Source organism: Alligator mississippiensis, chromosome 2 (assembly GCF_030867095.1).
Source record: "Alligator mississippiensis isolate rAllMis1 chromosome 2, rAllMis1, whole genome shotgun sequence".
Lineage (NCBI taxonomy): Eukaryota > Metazoa > Chordata > Crocodylia > Alligatoridae > Alligator > Alligator mississippiensis.
The window spans coordinates 182,139,900-182,161,060 of record NC_081825.1 but is presented as its reverse complement, the minus strand read 5'-3'; the positions used below and the strand labels follow the sequence as shown (position 1 = coordinate 182,161,060).

The window sequence follows — 21,161 nt, the reverse complement described above, 5'->3', positions numbered from 1 at the left end:
TAGGTCGAATGGTCATAAACTACTACAAGACCGTTTCAGGCTGGATATAAGGAAGATTCTCTTTACTGTCTGAGCCCCCAAGGTCTGGAACAGCCTGCCACTGGAGGTGGTTCAAGCGCCTACATTGAACACCTTCAAAACCAAACTGGATGCTTATCTTGCTGGGGATCCTATGACCCCAGCTGACTTCCTGCCCTTTGGGCAGGGGGCTGTACTTGATCTTCCGAGGTCCCTTCCAGCCCTAATGTCTATGAAAAGAGTAACAAATCCGCTATCTCAGTAACACCATGACACTTCATACATACCAGAGAACAATAAGCATTTCACTGGGAAATGCTGTCAGTGATGAATATAGCTACGTTATGGACAGTCTTCTTATCCACTGAAAGCATGGCAGAGATTTTGGTTCATAAGATATAGGGTAATCACCCAAAGTGATTCAAGCAAAAGCAGAGCTCCAGTCTGGAGCTAGCAGACATCAATGGTGGACTAACAGCATGTCCAAGCACCTACCTGTTGTTTCCTGGTGGGATACTTCAGAAAACTGGCTTTGAAGAACGGGTATTTTTCATACGTATAGTCATACATCCATTCACAAAAGTGGTTTCCAATATCAAATCCTCTGAAAATTAAGAGATTAGAAGGAAAATTCTTCAAGAAATATTCTGAATATTTGCATACATGCTGCTTACTCCTGTTAAAAAGTCTAAAGAATGCTTTAATTTTCTGAGGCACCAAGTATGTTGGCATAACAGTGCATTTTACAAGTAGAAATATAATTGGCAACTCAGTAGATGTTCCTACCCATTTCATGGAACATGAGCAAGTTAGAAGGCTTCCTCAGCTGGAGATGCACTAAAATTTACCACCAACTTTAATTCAATGTAGGAAAGAAGCTTGTATTGCATATGAAACAGCAATACCTCTCAGTAATTCAGAACACTAAGTGTACAATATCAGTGAACAACTTGCCTGAGAATTAATGGCCATGTCATTTTGCTCATAAAACTACAAATCCACTTCTATACTTAATGAAAAAGATACTCTATTGTCACTTGAAGTTTTATTTAAAAAATCCTGATCTTGAGAGTTTAGCAGAAGCTACAAACTTAAATGCAATGGGCTAAATGTGTTACTTGGGCAAAAATGGCACTGATCTTGCTAAAATTAAAGTCAGAAAAAAAAGTGAAGCCAGGTAACATTTTTGGTAGCCATGCAATAACTGATATTTGTGGCATCTGTACTTGATGTACTCTGCAGACAACAGGGAGAAGAAAGAAAAAAAAAAAAGTGTCACAAAAGGACTATAGCACTAGGGATGTGGCTGAACACCCATGATCATGCCTTTGTTTCTAAAATTTACTAAATAAGCTTATATAGACTGGAATAGTGTGCAGCACACATCAAACCAAGTAACATTCAGAATTGTCAATAGGTCTCGGTTTTCTTAAATACTTGGGGGGGGGGAAGAGAGAGAAAGTTCTGTTGCCTCAAGAGAACTGGAAGCAAATTGATCTGATAAAATAAAGTTGCAGCAACAACCTTATTTAAGAAGGAAGAAAAAAAAAAGTCAGTAAATTCCCAAGAAGAAATAATTTAGAGACAGCAGGACACCAAACTGCTTTAAAAAGAGAGTCACAGACAGAAGATAAAACCTCGTCAAGCAGAATCTCAAGTAACATTACTCAGCTATTACTTTAATGTGACTTGCTTATTTCTGAGGATGCACTTGTTCCTCTATATATGGTCACAGGCTAAAATTCTACTTCAACTAAATTGTAATAAAAACTGCCTTCAGACATCTGAAAAGATGTAGGCATTTGAGAGACTGCCAACCGGTCGCTCAAAACTGCCAGTATATAGGGCTGTGTATATCAGTGGCAGAACAGGATGTGATGCAAGGAAAGCAACTCACTGGAAAAGAGTGTCTTAATAGCCAGCAAAGCATTTGCATTCATTGCAGGTTATACAGCGGAACTAAGTGCTCCTTGTCACAGACTTGTGTTTCAAGCAGTTTACCTGTAGTTGTAGCTGCTATACTCAAAGTCAATAAGCATCAGCTTTTGATTTTCAGAATCCTCTCTGCCTTCTAGAAGCAAAACGTTACCTGGGGACAGGAAAAAAGTTGAGACAAAATATTCTAAGTAGAATCTTTTGTGAAAGAAAGACTGAAGGATCATAACTCTTTAAGCAGAAATACACTATGCCTTATCAGAATACATAGTTTAGTTGTAAAAAGCTCTTTGTCCTACTTCATCCAACCCTTCATCATAATCCAGTACTTTAGTGTGCCTGTAGGTGTTCAGGGATTCTGCTCAGACATGTTGCAATTACAGTGTGCCAGAGCAGACTTGAATTTGACTCTATTAGTGTACTCTAGCACCTACCATGTCTTGTGTATTCAGTGTCCCACACTTCAAAATGGCAGCAGGGGCACTTTAACTCTTTAAATGAGTGCTGAAGTGCTCCCACTGTCATTTTGAATTGTGGGACACTGAATGCATGTGATGCTGCCAAGCGCTTTAATTTTAGCAGCTCTCAGAGCTGCTCTAACTATAAGTGCCCTCCCCCCCAACCCCAGAACACATGTAAAGATGCCCTTAAGAGTTTATTGAAAGAGGATGGATTTTGTTCAAAAAAAGTTTGTAGAAAGCAATATAGTCTGTCTCTACACTAGGGCTAGGAACAGACATTTACACATAAACCGGTTTAAGTGATGAGAAACAGGTTTAAACTTGTAACAGAACAGATGTTCAGTGCACATAAACTAGTTTCAAAATGGCTGTAACTGGTTTGAGATAAACCTGGTTAAATGCAGTATCAGACTTAATGGACTTGGGTCAAAGCAGTTTTTGCAACGTCTATCCCAGACCCCTTGCTGGTTTAAAATACACCAGAGACCCCCCCCAGCATTTTGGCATCCTCTCTGGACTGGGCTCTGTGCTGCACAGCAGGTATGGCCCCTCCCTCTGCTCCCTGGTTGCAGCTTGGCACAGACTTCCAGACACAGCACTGTCTGCCTGGATTCCACCCCCCTAAGCAGGGATTATTCCCACCTCCCCTCTGCCTTACGCAGATGCTACAGCATTAGCTAGCAGACAACATGCCAGCTAGTCAGTGCTGTGGGAGACAACAGGCAGACAGGCTTTTTGTAGCCAATTAACAGGTAGCTTAATGTCCTTCTCTGGAAAAGTTGTTTAAGATGATCCATTTGCTCCCCATCACCACTCCCTGCTAAGTAGAAATTCCCCCCTCTGGTCCCTGCCAAATCAACAGGTAGCTGGTAATGTCCCTCTGTTGTTTTCTTAATGGGGTGATAAACACTGAGTTAGGGGGTGATAAACACTTATCAATTCCCTGGTGAGCTAAACCAGAGTGTCCTGTGGGGCCTGGCCACACCTCTTCCCTCAGCTAAGTCTTGTGCAAGGGAAGGGAAGGCTGCTCTAACACCCCCTCAATTTCTAACCTGAGCCACTGCAGGCACGTGCCTGCATGTCTGGGATGTCTGCAGTTACAAAAAGTGATTTAACCTAGCCAGGTTAGACTAACCTGCAAAGATTGAATCAATTTAGGCTCAGGGCTTTTTGACCGTCTGTCCCTAGCCTATATGTTCCGGCACATTAAGTCAAGTGGAATGCCAACCATTACTCAGCCAGTTAGAACTAGATAGTTCCCATTCCCCATGAGTCTTCCTCCATCTTTCAGAATTGTGGCTTTTAAATGCTAGTTTCGCTACCTGTCCTGTAAAGGGATACAAATCTTACCTTACTGCATTGTGCTATGCCACCAATAAACATAACCCAAAATGAATAAGAAAATAACTAAAAAGCAGCCCTGTCATAGTACATTCAGTCTTTAAACGTAGCTTAAAAAAAAAAAAAAAAAGCAACAGCACTACCTTCTTGACAGTCATTGTGGCAGAATACAACAGGTGATGAAGTGGCTTCCAGCAGAGACCTAGAAAGAGGAGAGGACAATATAAAGACCAAGAAAGCTTCCAGTCAGTCAATTAGCTTTCTTCAACTAAGACCCAAGAAGTTATGTTCTGCAAAACCCATGTTTCAAAGTTTTTAGTCAAATCTATAGATTTCCAAATATTCTGTAGACAAGGGCAGGGCAAAGTTGGGTATCACTGCAGCCAACTCAAAATGCAGATAAGCAAAACTGCATATTCAGTATTACATAACAACCCTCCCCCCCCCCCCCCCCCAAAACAAAACAGGTAGATATTGTGGCTAGAGGAACCACAGTAATTCCCCAACCAGTGAAATTTGTATTAGTACAACTTTATTGTCAAATGCAAGTGTTAGATGCCAGTGGTAAGTTAATATTAAGTTAAGTAGTGCCAAAAGTCAAATCCTACCTCAGGCTTTTAATTTCTTGGGGCAGATTGTAACTGAGGAGTTTATTCAGTTTTCTAATTCGGGATTCTTTGGTAAATTTTATCTTTAGCACTTGATTCAAGTACCTACCAAAAAAAAGAAAAAAAAAAAAAGTAGTAGTTTAATATGGTACCAATTCCCCTGTTTTATGATTTACATCAAACAAGTAGAGTGCTATATGAGAAGACTTACTTTTCCATTGTCCCAAAAAGCCACTTAGGTTCTTTATTAAATGGCATTTTCATGCCATGAAATCTGGCCATTTTCTCAGCTATTTCAGCCGATATGTCAGGTAAGCTTAATTCTTCAGTGTCTAGCTTTCTGCTCTGTAACACAAGGCACACTTGAAGAAAAAAAAAAACAGCTAACAAAAGTGTAAATAATAGAATTCAATATTGAAACAGGAGTATGCATTACACAGTGGTAACAATTTCAGAACTACCATGTTTGGGAAAGTTTAAATTTCAGATCATCCCTTAGTGGCTTGCCTTATAACCTTTGCTCTTTTGGGTGGTAAGTAAGTCCAGGGAAGTATCAGATCACAAGGCAAAGGCTCACATTCTTGGTCAAAAAGATGTAGAAGATACTACATTATGCTTTTGGAACACAGATCCCTTTCCCATTCTGACTTAAAGTGACAGGCTCCTTCAGCACCAAGCTTCTTGGTACCAATACAAACAAGAGCTTGAGGGTGGTTGCTAGTTTCCTTTCCCTATGAATTATAGTGGGCTTTTCCACCAACTGTAATAAAAGTCACCAAAAATCACAGAAAACAGGACTGGATGGGCAAGTCCTTGAGAAGTCCTCTGTGATGGATAATTACCAATACCCCCTTTTGCTACCTCCCTGCTTTCACAGATTTCCCTACACATCAGTTATAGCATCCTACACAGTGTGCTGACTAACCGTGAATGGGACTTACTGGAATGAATTCTTCTAGTCGGCCTTGTGGAAAGATCCCATACAGTTTTGGGCCAAGAGCTCTCTCTGCAAGAATGGCAAACATAACACTCTCCAGAACCATGGCTTCTGCCCCCTGAACGAAATTAAAGAAAGTTAATGGATGTTCACACAGTATTGGACAAAGTAGGCGTCTTTACAAGGAAAACTGTCAAAGAGATTAGGATTTACAAATTGAGATGCACAATAGGCTGCCTGCAGACATTAAAAACGAAACACAACAAGACACGTGCTTTATCAGAAGCAGCACTAGCACGTTACCCAACTCCATAGCACGTGTTTAGATTAGGCACTTCAGTGGGACTTCTTGGCACTTTTAGCTAATAGCCAATTCAATCAGCTATTAGCTAAAAGCACCAGAAAAACTCCACTAAAGCACTCAATCTATACAGACATTGGACAAGTCAGATCCAATTAACATGCTGTCTTTTCTGGGTATGTGCTGGCCTAGGTGTGGGAACACTTAAAAAAAAAAAACAAAACAAAACAAAAACACACTGCACTTTAAATGTAGTGTCCACAAGCAATCTATACGTTTAAACCCCTTCCCCTAACGCTCCAGCCCCCTTTTAAAGAAAGCTACCAGAATTACAATTGCTCAATACAAGGGCATTCAAATGTAAAAGTAATGCAGTGTTTCAAATTCAAAAGGAAGATGAAGTGGAGGAAGTGTTTATTGAGTATCTAAGTACTCTGTAACCTGGCAAATACCCTGCCCAAATTAAAGCAAGCCAACCACAGCTTGTTGCATAGCAGTTAAAACTTTAACTTATTTCTACTTTAAAAACATGGAAAACACAGAGCTAAAGTATGCTCATTAAAGAGGTACTCTGAGTTGGTAAATTCTTCCATTTTGGCATTTTTCCCCTCAATAAAACATTTTTTTTTTTTTTATAAATAAGAAAATTGAGGGTAGTAGGTATGGCAAAATCAGTTCTCATTTGGTGGATTATATGTACATGTACCATGTTCTAAAATTAAGCTCTCCTACAAAATACACTTGCCCCCAACACTTCCCAGGAGCAATACTGAACCACATCAGCCTCAACTCCGATCAATGCAGAAGTTAGTCAGTTGATGACAAGACTTTTATATTAATTCTTAACCTTTCCTGACATCAGTGGCATTACTCAACCTATCATGTTGCCCGTCAGTGACATTGTAGACATGGTGTATAGGACTAATATGGACCGTGGTGACAGTCTGCCTAGGAGTACTGAGACCACATCTCCCACATCCCTGAATGGAGCTGTGACCACTAGGTTATAAAACCATTCTACTGAAACTTTTTTTCCTGGGGGTGGGTATATAGTCTTCCCCTGCACTGGGTTTTTTAGTTAGCTGCTTAAGACATAATCAGGGTCTCTTAACTGTTGCCCAAGAATTTATTTACATAGATTCATAGATGTTAGGGTCGGAAGGGACCTCAATAGATCATCGAGTCCAACCCCCTGCATAAGCAGGAAAGAGTGCTGGGTCTAGATGACCCCAGCTAGATGCTCATCTAACCTCCTCTTGAAGACCCCCAGGGTAGGGGACAGCACCACCTCCCTTGGGAGCCTGTTCCAGACCCTGGCCACTCGAACTGTGAAGAAGTTCTTCCTAATGTCCAATCTAAATCTGCTCTCTGCTAGCTTGTGGCCATTATTTCTTGTAACCCCCAGGGGCGCCTTGGTGAATAAATACTCACCAATTCCCTTCTGTGCCCCCGTGATGAACTTATACATGTTAGATTCCACAGTGAAGGACATTTTCTGTGGGTGTTAATATCAGGCAAAAGATTTTCTACTAGTGGAGAGTTTGAAACAACCTACTTGCAAGGCTTGTAATCCATCTTGCAATGTAGGGAAAGTGACAGGTGCAGCCATGAGTATTAACTCTAGAAGTAAAAAAAAGGAAAAAAGGGAGGGAAAAATCCCACACAACTACTACCACCATCAGCACCCACCTGAAAAGTTATCTTTGTTACACATTTTGATAAGGAGACCCATGTATACAGAATATTTGTAACATTTCCACTGGACAACTTTTCCACTTCGTTTCCTGAGGCAGAATTAATGTGTTTAACAAACACTCCCCATGGTTTCACACGCTCTTGCTGTTGGGCACTTGAATGTTACATAGCCTGCTGCCCAACAGGAGAATTCAAATTGAAACCTCACTCAGCAAGCCTGGTTTAGTGGAAGAAGATAGTTAATAAATTTAAGTACATTCATGAAGTAACTAAACTTTAAAATGAAGCAAACCAATGCTGCTGCTCTAGTGACAGACATCTAAATATTTTCATTTATAATGAGAGGCAACTCAAGTCCTTTCCTAGTTCATTTTTCCTTTTTTTTTTTTTTTTAAATTTAAAAATGGAGAGCTCCAAATAAGGCAGCGGCGACAAAATCTGGCCCGCCAGGTAATTTTATCTGGCCCACAGGCGGGTGCCTACTAATCCATTGTATCCAGCCCAGCCCCAGGCTACCCCACTGTGCTTGCTTGGGGATGAACTCCATTCACTCCTGTGGCGGCAGCGCATGCTTTGCTCTAACCTTTGGCAGTGGCAGGGGAAGAGTGGCAGCAGCGGCAAGCAGGAGCAAAGCAGCAACTGGATGGGAGTGCAAGGCCCATGCCAATACCCTGGAACCTAGGGTGGGGCAGAAGCACAGAGCCTAGGCTGGGCAGCAGCAGCACAGGGTTTGCCTGGCTTCATCATGTAGGGCTTGCATGCAGTTCCCAGGTTCTCTGCCCCAAGCCATGCACCTTTGGGGGGGTGGAAAGCAGCTCCACATGATAGAGCCAGCAGCCTGGCACTGATCAGTGCTACATGTCAGAGGGAAAGGCTAGAAGCTCCACACTATACAGCCAGGTTGCCTCCACCTCTTTCCCTGCTGCACTGGCCAAACCCCATAAATTATACCACTAGCTTCATTGTGCAAGGCTCCTCCTGGCAGTGAGCTCCACAAGACCAGAGCCAGTGGCCCAGCCATGTACACTCCTGGCATACACTGGGACCAGGCACCACTGGGGGACTCCACCTGCTGCTGCTGGCAACAGAGGCTGTGTGTAATGGTGGGGCATGTTTGTGGGGGGAGCCCCCTATATGTACCTGCCCTCCACAGCCTCCCCCATCCTTACATGCATCCCACACCCCCCCTGCCCCCCCATTCAATTTTTAGTGTACAATTTGTTATTCCCCCCCAGGTGCCAAGTGGCAAACTCCCTTCCCAAAAGGAGTGTTTCTGGGGGCAAAGGGAAGGACTTCTGTCCCAAGATGGAGATCATGGGGGCAAGGCACCTGTCAAGGAGCAGGGCTACACAGCCATGGACAGCTCACCAAAACTCGTTAAGTGGCCCTACAGCCTAAATAATTGCCTACCCTTGTTATAAGGCAGTTAAGGCTCGCTAATAAATGTTACTACATTTCCACATATGTAGACAGCAATGCCTTGTAAAATCTCCTTTTAAGCTATACTGGAAGGCTAGATAAGTTTATCACTGCAAATCTGATTGACCCTTCAGAAATTGAGGTTATTACAAGTAAAAAGTTAATTATTTACCCAAAGGCCTTTGAAAAAGGAGGTCCTGAATATACTTTTAAAGCAATACAAGATAACCTGTTAATTTTTAGCCTGAAAGTTCAGTCCAACTAAAACTGAGTTTAAAACAAAAAGAATTCAGACAGTTGTAAGAGTCAACCAAACACAACTAAAACTTCATGTAAGTTTTGAAGACTTAAAGGTAGAAATTCACCTTGGAAGTTGATGCTGGCTGCAGGGTTAAAGACCTATTTAAAAAAAGGTTAACCTCTCATTTGGCAATTCAAACAAAAGTCTAAGCAATGATACATTTTCACATTCAAAGTTTAACCAAGTAACCATGCAAATATTTTTAGTAAGAATGGGAAAACCTATCCTGAATCAAAGACAACATTCAGATATTATTTTCTAAATTTTACTGCACTGAATAGCAGGAATTCCTGGCTTTAAGTTTGTGAATGTTGTTCTGTGCTGTCCTATTTTCCAGCAGAAATGGTACACTTTCAGTCAATTAATAGTTTCAAGACTGCATGAGATTATTCTAGTTTATCTTCCTACCTTGGAGATGCCTTGATCTCTGTATTTTGTCTCTGAAGCCTGGCAAATGTGCCTCTTTAAATCTACCATTATACCCATTAAAAAAAAAAAAAAAAAAAAAAAAAAAAATCACCGGATCTGCTAATGGCAAAGTGTTTTCCTGAAACCAATGTTGTGAGTTTTAAAGTAGAAGACCAAATGTGCAAGCATATGCCAACAGTTAGAATCTCCATCTCTTCAAACAATCAAATTAAGGAGGAAAGAATTCCTTAGATTAAAAAAAATAAAATAATAAAAAAAAATATGGCTAGCCTTGTTCATATTCTTCCTCCATCTTCGTGGAAGTATCATTGTATGCATCAACCCCTCCCCCCCCCCCCCCCCCAAACTGCAAGAAATAGTGCCCAAAAATTTTAGAGTTGTCAATGATGCAACTTGCAGGCAGGTAATACAAGGAAAGAAGATAGTATTTTTGTATCAGACAGCACAGCAAACTGTATGTTATCTTCAACCATGGTCAAGAAGAAAGCAACTAGGGGAATGAACAAGGAGGATGCAAAGCAGCTAGTGCTGTTCAGCTATGGACAACAGTACCAGGAGAATTCTATCAGTCAGGAAGTAATGTTTTAAGATTCAGGACTTACATCCCTGCACAAGTGGCATCTTTAAGCAAGATTAAATTCCATTTAGTCTCCTCAACCTGCAGGTTCTCCTATACAGGAGTTAAGTTCATATTTGAGGCAGCATAAGTGAGTACAATATCTGACATGCAAAGAACATAGACTTTGTCCAACATGACTGAATGAGTCAATAGAAGAGAAGTCACTAAAGAAAAAAAGCAATACAAATGATTTAACTTCTTCCATTTCTCTAGAGGAGCACAACATCAAGAGCAGCATTCATCATACCCATCTTGGGCAGGTTTCTGAACTCTTACTGCAGAGGTACAACCAGAAGAATTACTTACTGTTAAGTCATTTTCCTTCTGAGCCTGTCCAGAACCTCCCTTGTTACAGGATCTCTATGAATGAGAAAAAGGAAGGACTTACAGTGAGAAGATAACAGCTAACACGATAAGCTTGCAGCCACCAGAACAGAGGGAGTAGAAGTGACAGCTATAGTTAACTATGACTCCGCATTTGATCTAATCAGTAATAGCTATACCACTAGTATTCAGTGTCTGACCCCTTGTCTTGCTGCATACAGCAGATGACTCCAAAAAGATGTACCAGTGAGGCAAAGCCACATTAAATATTGGCAATTAAGAGCTGCAGTACATTAAAGATTGGATTTAAAGTGTGTAAATTTAAAAATTTAAAACACTTCTAGTATTTGTTTTTTGATGTCACTGTGGAAAACAGCTTTCCTGCAGCTAGATCCAAAAGATTTTATAATCTCAGACAGCAGAAACTGAATAAAGCCTTAGAGTGACATTGGCTGCTTGAGTGGAAAGCTTGCAGGAGTACCTGCTTTGTTATTCCCATTTGCTTATATGTACTAAGTATTTTGTTACATGTGCAAGCAATTGCATATATCATGACTTTGTGAAAAGTTATCTACACATGGAATATAAAAACTTAGACAATTCAGTAAGATTGCACAATTTCAAGTAAACTACTGACTTATTCCATGCAATCTATACTGGACGGTGTTTGCCGATGGCCATCACAAAACAATTCCAATGCATTTAAGCCATACCCTCAGCAGCTGAGCTCTCAATGGCACATGCTTTTAAACACAGTTGCACATTTTAAATGTAAGAAAGAGCAAAACCTTGGAGTCTTTTGAAGGCAAGGAGTAAGCAAATATTTACTCAGAGTTCAGATTAATGGCAGTTTGTGGCCGCTATTAATACTGCAATTCTACAGCTCACTGTTCAAACCAGACTAGGTTTGAAGGCCATAAAGGAAGCCTCTCTCCACCTTCTGAATAGAAACATCTGATTCATGGAACCATAAAACATACCCTTCTGTTTCAAAGCTCTAACACATCCGTACAAAAGGTGGAAATGTGAACTGAACAGAATACATTAAGCAACGCCAGCTGTCTTAAGCACCACACAACAAGCTAATGATTTACACAAACTATAAAGCTACAGTATTTCAAAAGGTACAACAGGGATGTAGTCAATATAGTCTTTCAGCAAGTATTTCCCGTTCTAAGTTTCTAGCAGACAATATAAATGAAGGCTGCCATTAGCATCTGTTCATCTCAAGGAAATATTAAGTCAAAACACATTCACCAATCTTAACATGAAGTTACACAATGGAGTCATTTACAGAGGAGCCCAGGGGAGGTGGGGGGGGGGGGGGGGAGGGGGAGGGCAAAAGAGATAGGGGAGAGGGATGGGGAGAAGTGTCTCACATCAATACCACTATTGCATCTTAATGCTTTTTCTTGTTTCAGGGTTACTCACCATCCAGGAGTCTTTCCTGCTTAATGATGCTCCTAGAATGGTTCAGGTCATAAGAAGGTAAGTAGATTAGATGGCTTTCCCCTAGAACCTGATCTGGCATCCACTTCCACTGCACTTAGGTCAGTGAATCAAAAAGCTGGCCAGTTCTAAGAGCATTCTTCAGACTAGCGTCCGAGAAGTCTTCCACTGAACACACAGTAAGTGCCATTAAGACAATGCAGGACATGCTGCAGGATCCTAAGAAAACCTTCCGCAGCATCCCTTCCTCTTTTCTGTTCCCTCAGCACAGAATACTTTAAATGTCCAAACAAGAAAGAAGATGGACTATGAATAGGGAGCTTGTAGTGAAGCAATTCTAGAAATGGTTATTTCTTTTAGCTGGGGATACTGAATTAGGACTACTTAGATTGTCAGCTCTCTGCATGCTAGCAATTTTTGTTGTTGTAGGTTGTGTGATGGAAGTTACATTAAGAGACAACTGTCAGCAGCTAAGAAGTCCATTTTAAATTTGGTTTAGTAAGGCATGAAAAAAGCTACTTCCTTGAAATGTTATTTTTGTAGGTGGCAACTTGACTGAGGATGAACGGAATCCATTTCTGGTGATTATTTGCTCATGAATAGGTGGCTTCAATTCTTGTTTTCATTACTTGCAAGGTATTATCAAAAGCTCTAGCAGTGCTACTCTTGGTAGAGCCAGCATTAGTCTTGGTTTTATTTCAAAGAGAAGTGAAAAAGTTTAACTGCTCAAATTAGATGGTCACTAATTACTTCCAGGTGTTGTGAGGGGATTTCTGAAGCAGATTAAGGGAAGACACCCCTCCCCCAAGATTTTGGTCAGTAGTTGCAACTGTGACAAGGTATACCATACTGAGGTGTAAAAAAAATAAATAAATAAAAAAAAAAAAATAAAAAAAAACCAAACAAACAAAAATTCTTCTCAAGTCTTTACATCTTCTAGCCACAAACTATTCTGATAAGATCTTCACCCTTGAAGAACCTGTGATCTCTAAACTTAAAATGACCAAGACTGAACTAGCCTTTTTCTCACTATGATCTTATAGCAACCTATTAAACATGCTCTGTTTTCTTCTTTATGAATATCAAATGGACAGGTATCTCCATCTGCAAGTATGATGACCACAACTAGACTGTTTACAGTGATCAAGTAGGCCAGGGAAAACTGGAGTTGTGCACCTTTGTCCCAACACTGCAGAATTTGCTGGACAACTGATTTCACCTGAAAAAAGTTCACTTGCTTATGACTCAGAATAATCCTGGATGAAATAAGTTCAGCATCAAAAGTCCACAACTAATGGTAGCAGAGATAGCTATTCTTTAAGAAGTGGACCCAAGTTGTTTCCATGTTTATTTCTAGCACTGAAATCTGTACTTTTGTAAAATGTACTCAACTTTAATGACCAGCTCAGTTTGCAGACAAAAGTAAAATGCCCCTAGGTGATAATGCAACACCAGTTTTTGTATCTTGAAATATTCCTGACAAAAGAAAATAGTATGTACAGTATCAGTCTATCTAAAATCCTTCCTGGACTTTAGAAACAGATCGTTAAAGTTGGTATGAGAACTACCCAAAGGGATGCATAGTCCTTGCAATCTGGCAACACTATTAAGTTTTATTCAGCTAACTTGTGTTCAGTCCCTGATGTAGCTAGATCTGAAGGGAATGGAGTTAGAATAAGTCCCGCCAACAACAAATGGGTAGAAGACAACCAAAGGATAAAAAAAAAAAGCTACACATGCACAGAAATATTGCTTACCTTGACTTTGGACAGAGCTACTATTCTCTAATGAGGGAGCAGAGGAAAGGAAGGGGCAGTATTTTGTACAAATTTTTAGTACTCAGTAAATAGTAGCTGGTACTACTTAACCCTTATTCTTTAAAAAAATAAATAAATAAATAAATAAAAAATTAAATCCAGAACTAGAGAAATGAAAGCTGTAGAGAATGCTCCAACTTCAGATATCTCATACTATACCGTGAATCGTGTCTGTCACCTGGAAACCAGAGTGCTCTAGGCACGATCGCATGGGCAAGCCTGCAGCAGAGAACACATGCATATACAACTAGAGTGGTACATTACCCCCCCCAGAACACCCTTAATGCCACCCAACACAAATATTCCCCCATAATATAGGTGCTTGGCTTCATTAAAGCCATCTGCTAATACCAGGGATTTGTAGATATTCCATGCCACAAACAAGTATGGACAGCAACAATCACAAAAAAACAGTTACAATTACACAGCAATCAGCAGTTTATTTAGTTACAGTAAAAGGCAGCAAGGCAGGTATGAAACAAGTTGCCAGATTCATGGCTAGCATTAAGTTTCAGTGTCTGCTCAAGTGCAAGTTTAGAAGCTATAGGAACATCAAATCTCTATATTGCTGAGGGAAACACAAGACTTGGTAAATTTTGGCTACTGTAAGCTAACTAACCCAGTGAAGCAGAGTTCAAGGTTCTTTTGACATGAAAAGGAGTCATATGAATTACTTGCCAAACTATATTTTGACAGGTAAACTAAATTTCTTTTCGGTTTATAGCACCAAATGTTGAAATGCTGCCCTGTCTAGCATGAAGAAATATTAATTCAAACATTGTTGGAATTTCATATGCTGAACAAAAGTTTAAGAAGTTAAGGCATGCGGTGTGGTTGGACAGGCTTCTCTTTCAGTGATTTGTAAAGCACAACACCCAACAATTAAAGTTATTTTGTTATCATGAGGAAGTTTTAGCTTAAGTGCTCCCATGGCAATTTTGGAGTGGGGGGCAATGTAGAGGCCGCTCAAATGAGAAGCATGACAAAGATGCATCGATTAGCTTTCAGCATTGATAGCATATCTGCATTGTGCCTCAAAACACACTTGAATTTTAGATGTTGTTAGTACCATAACCTCTTCACAAGCATTTGCCCTTAAAAAAAAAAGTCTGCTCATGGATCTACTCAAAAGAAGTCTTCGATGTTTAGACAACCAGGCCAGCAAGACCAGTCATAATGGACAAGCCAACTCAACTTCTCCCACCCCACCCCCCAAACATACATGCACACAGAAATTTGGCTTAACAGATCAGCTATGACAGAGGGAGGCAAAGCCATCCCCAGGTGGCAGCTTTAGCTAACTAGCATGGCTTATATTAAATGGAGTTTTATGTACGAACATTTGTTTCTTCCAAGATTCATAATAAGCAAACTGGGGTTATTTTAAAATTTGCAAGGAACTGGTTCTTTCAAAGCTAACTTGTATAGATGTGCTGCTGCTATCCCTTCATTTTAAAAAAAGTTCAGTACTAGTAACTTTTCTAGCATTCATTCCTTGGAAATTGTGTGATCTTCTGATTTCTTTAAACTTCATCTATTTTAGTTTATTGGAGACTGATATCAATTCAGAGTACAAAAATAAGGGAAGCTGGCATAGCTTGTTTTGGGCACACCAGTTTCAACAGAACTTTAACTGACTAGCATTTAAAAGTATTGCAACATGTCACAAAAATGAACCGACTTGGAAGTTGTGACCATTAAGACCCAAGAACTTTACTCAAGAATGCTTGTCAATTTTAGGGTTAAGACCAAAAATTGAAGAACTACTCACCTACACAGTCCCTTACAACATATCTAGGGAACTTGAAAAGAATTTCAGTGAACCGACGGCTAAAAGTAACAAGAAATTTGGATAAAAATTCCCCTCCTTGTCAGAAGTATCTTAACATTTGAAAGTTCACTACAATCTTAGATGAGGCTTACAAAATACCCCCAGTAAAATCAGTTTGCTTATGTTCTAATTTGTTTAAAGAGGTAGCACTGGAAGAGACAAGTGTTTGTTGACAGAAACTGTGAACCTCAATGCAATCTGAAAGTTTTACCTTGGGGCAGTCTGCTTACTTAACCCTTAGTGAACTGCACCAACAAGAGCAGTCATTTCACTGCCACTATGGAAATAAAGGTAGTTAGACATATCAAAAGATCCTTCAACACCCAGAGTAGAAAGGTTAGAAAGTTGCACACTGAGCTTTTAAAAGCTAATTAGATGAATTAGTCCTTAGGTTTTAGAGAGACTAACATCTTTAGATTCTTTTGTGAGCTGTGTACAGAAGAGGTAAGTTAAGAAAAACCCTAGAAGAAAAAAGGAAGATGACCAATTCTTGTGTTTTTTTTCCCCCTGAGCACTTTTATAATGCATGGCTACTTTTCTTAAGAGCATTATTAAAAGGGAAAATTTATAGCTCTTCTATAACAAAGATAAGTAGGAAAATGGCTGCAAAATTTACAACTACTATGCTTTTAAGACCAAATAAAAGTTAGTCCAATCAGTTTTGCTTAAGTCAACTAGTTTTAGGTAAAAATAGTATCAATTTCTATAACCAGGTGCCAAAACAGATTCTAGATTTAGTTTTAATAATAGATTCAACTTGTTTCCAGAAAGTTTGAAGCTTAGCTTAATGAAATCTTATTCATCAAATTAAGACTACTCTCAACTTACCTCTACTGTATGTATTTTGTTGTAGTGATATATTCCATTTGGACTGTTTCAAACCATTTTCTGCATGCTCTCTTTTGCATATTACAGCAATATTTAGCTACAGTAGGGCAAGCTAACAAGTGTTAAGCAGTTACCAAAGGTCTTAACTTTCATTAGTGAAAGGTCAAACTTCAAACCTACTTCATTGCAAGTACTTAAGCAACAGCATCTAAATAGGAAGAAATATGCCACTGTGGGTGAATGCTCAGAAGGAAACCATGGACCAGAATTTCAGTAGTTAAACTGATCCAATATCTCCAGTAGATTAGTCAAGGCAAGTGACTGGGAACCTGACAGTACCCTAAATTTATGGATACCAAAACCAGGCTATTTTGCTCACCTGGAAACAGCCATTAACTCTCAAATCTAGTTTTACAAGCTATAGCTTACTTTTGACAGGTAAACAGCATTAAAAATTTATAACAGCACAACTGCAAAATATTTTGGAATTGTTACAGGGCATTGGGAACTTGTGCTCGGTTTTGACTAATACTGTAGATCAGTAAGTTTTACAGTATTACATACAATATATTCAGACCTCTAAGAAATTGCCTAGAGAGTATTCCCAGCATGTTGAACAAAATTTCTACTTCAACCTCAGAACGGTCCATAAAGACAATGCCAAGATTTAAAAGGATTCCAGATGGTTTAGTCCTTTGAAATCTTGCTAGTTAAGCAAAACCCTACAAGTTACAAGAAAGCAGGGTTAATAACTATTTTGGAATACCATACTCCAAACTTAACACCAAAAAACACATGTTATGGGCTGAACCAGCATCAAGTGAATCTGTCAGCTGATACACACCAGTTAGGATTTTTGAAGACAGAAGTACATTTTTATAAGCAACAAACCAATATGAACTATATTAACCTTAAGATCAACCCTGCCACCAAGACACTCCCAAACAGTAAAAGCAACACATTTACAATGCATTACTGATTCAGGGCTCTTCAAATACATTCTAAGGTTAAGCTACAGAAACCCTCCCACTCCCAAAGCATTCAACATACTCACCATCTGTAGAATTGCACCATATAGACGAAGGAGGACTGTTCGTGGCTCATCTGCAATTGTCTCTATGGTGTCAGGTAATGAACATTGGAATAGCACATTGCTGAGGCCACCTCTGTCAAAAGAAGTGACAAGTTTATGCAAGTTATCTCAGTAACAATTTAGATTTATGCGTTCCAAGACTTTGTTCTGTCAAATCAGAAATTGGAGACCTAGCCTAAACAGACTACATTCAAGTTTTCTTCACATACCAGAAGCTCAAAAGCAAGGGAACAACATGCTAAAATGTCTAATACAGCTTGGCAAGTCATCACAGAACTACCTGTCAAATGCTTACTGAAAGGGGAAGAGGCTCAATTCCCCCCGCCCAGGTGAAAACAGGTGTTAACTTATGACTGTGGGTTAGCAGGAGTCTTTATTCCAACAAACGTTGAGAATAGCCTTTGCTACACTTCAAAGATAATTTTATCATTTATACAATGAACTGGTGCAGGGGCTATTCTTAAAAGTTTGCTGGAATATTACTTAAAGAAACCCCAAGTCATAAGTTAACACCTGGTTTTACCAGAGTAAGATCTTGGTCCCTGACCTGCATTATCTACTCCTCTGCTTTGAGCTTTTTCTGACCAACATCTTAAAACTCCAGGAAATTTCTTCTCCACTAGCTTGTGATGCTAAGGGTGCTATTAGATGTTACCCTTCCCGTGTGTTAAAATGCTCTCAAGGCAGAAGCATCCAGGCATTAAGGTAGGAAAAGATGAGCTAAGTGCCATCAGAGCATCCCAACGTTATGCATCTTTGGGTAAGAAGCATCTCTAGCTGGTGTTAGGCAGCTCATGATGCTGTAATGTCAGCCCACATGAACGATAACAAGCAGTATGCAGTCCTCCAGCATCCCAGGATGCACTGCTTCCCCAATCCACCCCATGAAGGCCATCTATCCTCCTGAACTCTGTTGCCTCAGACTGACAGAGCCAAACAACCATGAAGAGCCTTGGCAGCTCCTATCAACACCCGCACTCGCAACTGTCTAGCACAGGGGTGTCACATACATCCCACAACCCAGATCCAGCTCAGCACCCCATAAGCTGGTCCCTGGTACCACACCTGCTTGGACTGGGACCCTGGACCAGCCAAGTCTGTGGACCTGATTGGTCCTGTGGACCAGCCCTGTGCCACTCATGCAGTCTGTGGGGTCAGTTGGAGTTGACACCCGCTGCTCTAGGGGCAAGTTGGAGCTGTGCAGGTCAGGGATTATTAGCTTGTAACACAAGCCTGCTCACAGCATGAACTAACTTCAATATTGCATAACATGGCAGAGGACTTAGCATGTATGAACTGTAATGTTTAACACCACTGAGATTTTAAGGACTTTCACATGGTTTAATCCTTTACAATCTTACCAGTTACAACTTCACAGTGTTTTGAGTTTTCTGGCTCTTTCCATATGTACTAAACATATGGAACATTAGCTTTGATCACTGGTCATAGCAGTGCAGTCAGTCATAAGACATCAACACAAGTCTGTTGTAAATGCTATGCTTGCTCCTCTTTATAGTTATATTTATTACCAGATGTTTTAAAGAAAAACTTCAAATAAGTTTAGTACCAACTGGGCATGTCTACACGAGACATCTACTGCAGTTTGGCTAATTAGCTCCATAGTAAACATCCCTGTGTCTACATGTGCACTAGAATGCCTTTGTGCCTCAACCAGCCTCTCCATTGCATGGTGAGTTGGGTCAAAGCAGCCCCAGGCTGGCAGGCTTTACATAAAAAAAAAAAAAAAGGCAGTTTGGCCTGGCAAAATGTCTATTTAACTAGGCATAGAAAACAAATTAGTACAAGGACATGTCACTGCAGACTACAACGAGACTAAAACTAAAGCAGCACAAGTGATTATATGCTGTGCACAGAGTTAAATAAAGAAGTTATGGTTCTAGCTGTGTTGGCACCTATGAAATATGCTAGGATTAATCAATATAGCATCAACAGAAAAGAAATACTGCTCACAGCCACAGTTCTGTTGAACAAGAATGATATGGGGTAGACATGGAGAGAGTTTGGGTTTGGTTTTTTTTTTGATTGAACAGGTGTTAGTTTATAGGGGTGGAAATTTGAGAGATTTCCACTGCTACAAAATTGTTCTGGGAGAGGGAAAAGTACAGACATTGTGTCTGCACATGCCCCCTCTCCCCACCTTACCTGGATGAGATATTGGTTTTGGAAAGGTGTCAGGATCAGAGGCTGCTCTTCTATTCCCAGTCCTAGGGAGGGAATTGAGTAGTGGGGCTTTAACTGCCCCACTGGGGGAAGCTTCCCATCTACCCACCATTTCAAAACCCTACTTCAGGGCTGTGCACACAGCATTTTTGTTATGTGGGAGAAGCTTCCACTCCACGTATATGGTACTTTTAAAGCCAATGCCTATATTATTTTGTTCCCTTTGAACTAATGTTGCTTTTTAGTGCCTTTTTATAAATCCATTATTTGAAAGCCTTCAAATAAATTATTTTGGTGAAATCCTAAATAGTCAATACCTGGACTGGGTTTGTTACCGTAAACTGGCACTTACTGTTATTTCAAAGAGCGATAGCTAAAATTCAGCTCAAGCATATTCTCTCACACTTTAGTTTAGAGTAACTAAGTAAATCATGGGGTCTAGAAATGAACTATAGAATAGCTTACACTGCCCAGCCTTCTTTATTCTTAATACATAAATCATTCTCTCATGACTTTCAAAACAGCGATGTATTCTGATGCAATGATCTGATCAATAAGTTATTTAGAAGGCAAGCATAAGTCTGAGGCTAAAGCAGAGCTGAAACTAACAAAATTCCCCCTGCCTTGCAAGACTTTCAGAGATCTCAGCTATAAACAGACTAGAATCACCTCTAGTCACTACCAAACTTATGGAATCTAAGGGCACTCAAATAAGTTTAAAGGTGATCTAACACGGTGTTTCTCAATCTTTTTTGTACCAGGACCCATTTGTAATACAGGTGCACCAATACATTGGTCCGATATCAGATTGGCACCAACACAAAGAACATTTTCTGTATCGGAAATTGGCCCGATTTGTCCGATAAAAGCCCATGCATGTGCAGCACATAGGCACTGAGGAGCAGAGCCCAGAAGCATGGAGTGCTTCCTGCAGATGGTAAGTCCGGGGTGGTGGATGGGTAGAGGGGAAGGGGGAGGGGGCAGATCAACACCCCCACAGTGAGGGAAGGTGTGGGGTTGGGGCTGCCCAGCTGGGGCCACAGCAGCCACACTTGGGTCCTGTGGCTGCTCCAGCCTGCCCTGCACTGTACAGATCTGGCCCCCCCCCCCCACACTGCGTTCGTTCCCCCACCTTCCGACAAACCACTTGTGGCTCCATCCTATGCCCTTCCCCACCCTGGCTGGTCAGTGCCTGCCCCATTCCCTCCCTCACTGCAGGGGCCTTGATCTCAGCTATAACAGAACTCCTGACACCCTGCAAGGGAAAAAGCCACCGTTTCCCTATGTTTTTCTCCTTTAAAACAGAGAATCCATTTTAAAAATTTGCTCATGACCCACTTTTGGGTTGCAACCTACAGGTTGAAAAAAAAAACACACCGATCTAACAGAAGGGTGCTAACTAATGCTGCTATTCTATTTTCAGTGGCCTTTCTTACAAGTATTTACATTGTGCCAGAACCGGTAAGAATGTCCAAATAAATTCTTGCATATTTTATTAGAAACAGGCCAATTCAACCATTAGCTTCCAGTACATAAAATAGAAGTGTACTGTCTTCATAACAGTATTTAATAAA

General features: G+C 40.4%; 1 protein-coding gene across 2 annotated transcripts in view; it reads right to left on the bottom strand.

Annotated features, from left to right (window-relative positions):
- Window positions 1–21,161, bottom strand: part of CHKA (choline kinase alpha) — a 35,466-nt gene that overhangs the window by 7,654 nt on the left and 6,651 nt on the right. Inside the window, exons 2-11 of one of the 2 annotated variants that reach the window (XM_059722529.1) lie at window positions 17,368–17,479; window positions 10,371–10,424; window positions 9,081–9,114; window positions 7,157–7,221; window positions 5,305–5,418; window positions 4,575–4,708; window positions 4,364–4,468; window positions 3,899–3,957; window positions 2,020–2,107; window positions 514–622 (exon numbers count right to left, since the gene is read on the bottom strand). In XM_059722529.1, the coding sequence (XP_059578512.1) occupies window positions 514–622; window positions 2,020–2,107; window positions 3,899–3,957; window positions 4,364–4,468; window positions 4,575–4,708; window positions 5,305–5,418; window positions 7,157–7,221; window positions 9,081–9,114; window positions 10,371–10,424; window positions 17,368–17,479 (874 nt within the window). The remainder of the gene's footprint in view (window positions 1–513; window positions 623–2,019; window positions 2,108–3,898; window positions 3,958–4,363; window positions 4,469–4,574; window positions 4,709–5,304; window positions 5,419–7,156; window positions 7,222–9,080; window positions 9,115–10,370; window positions 10,425–17,367; window positions 17,480–21,161) is intronic. The other variant, XM_006261235.4, reaches the window with a different exon arrangement.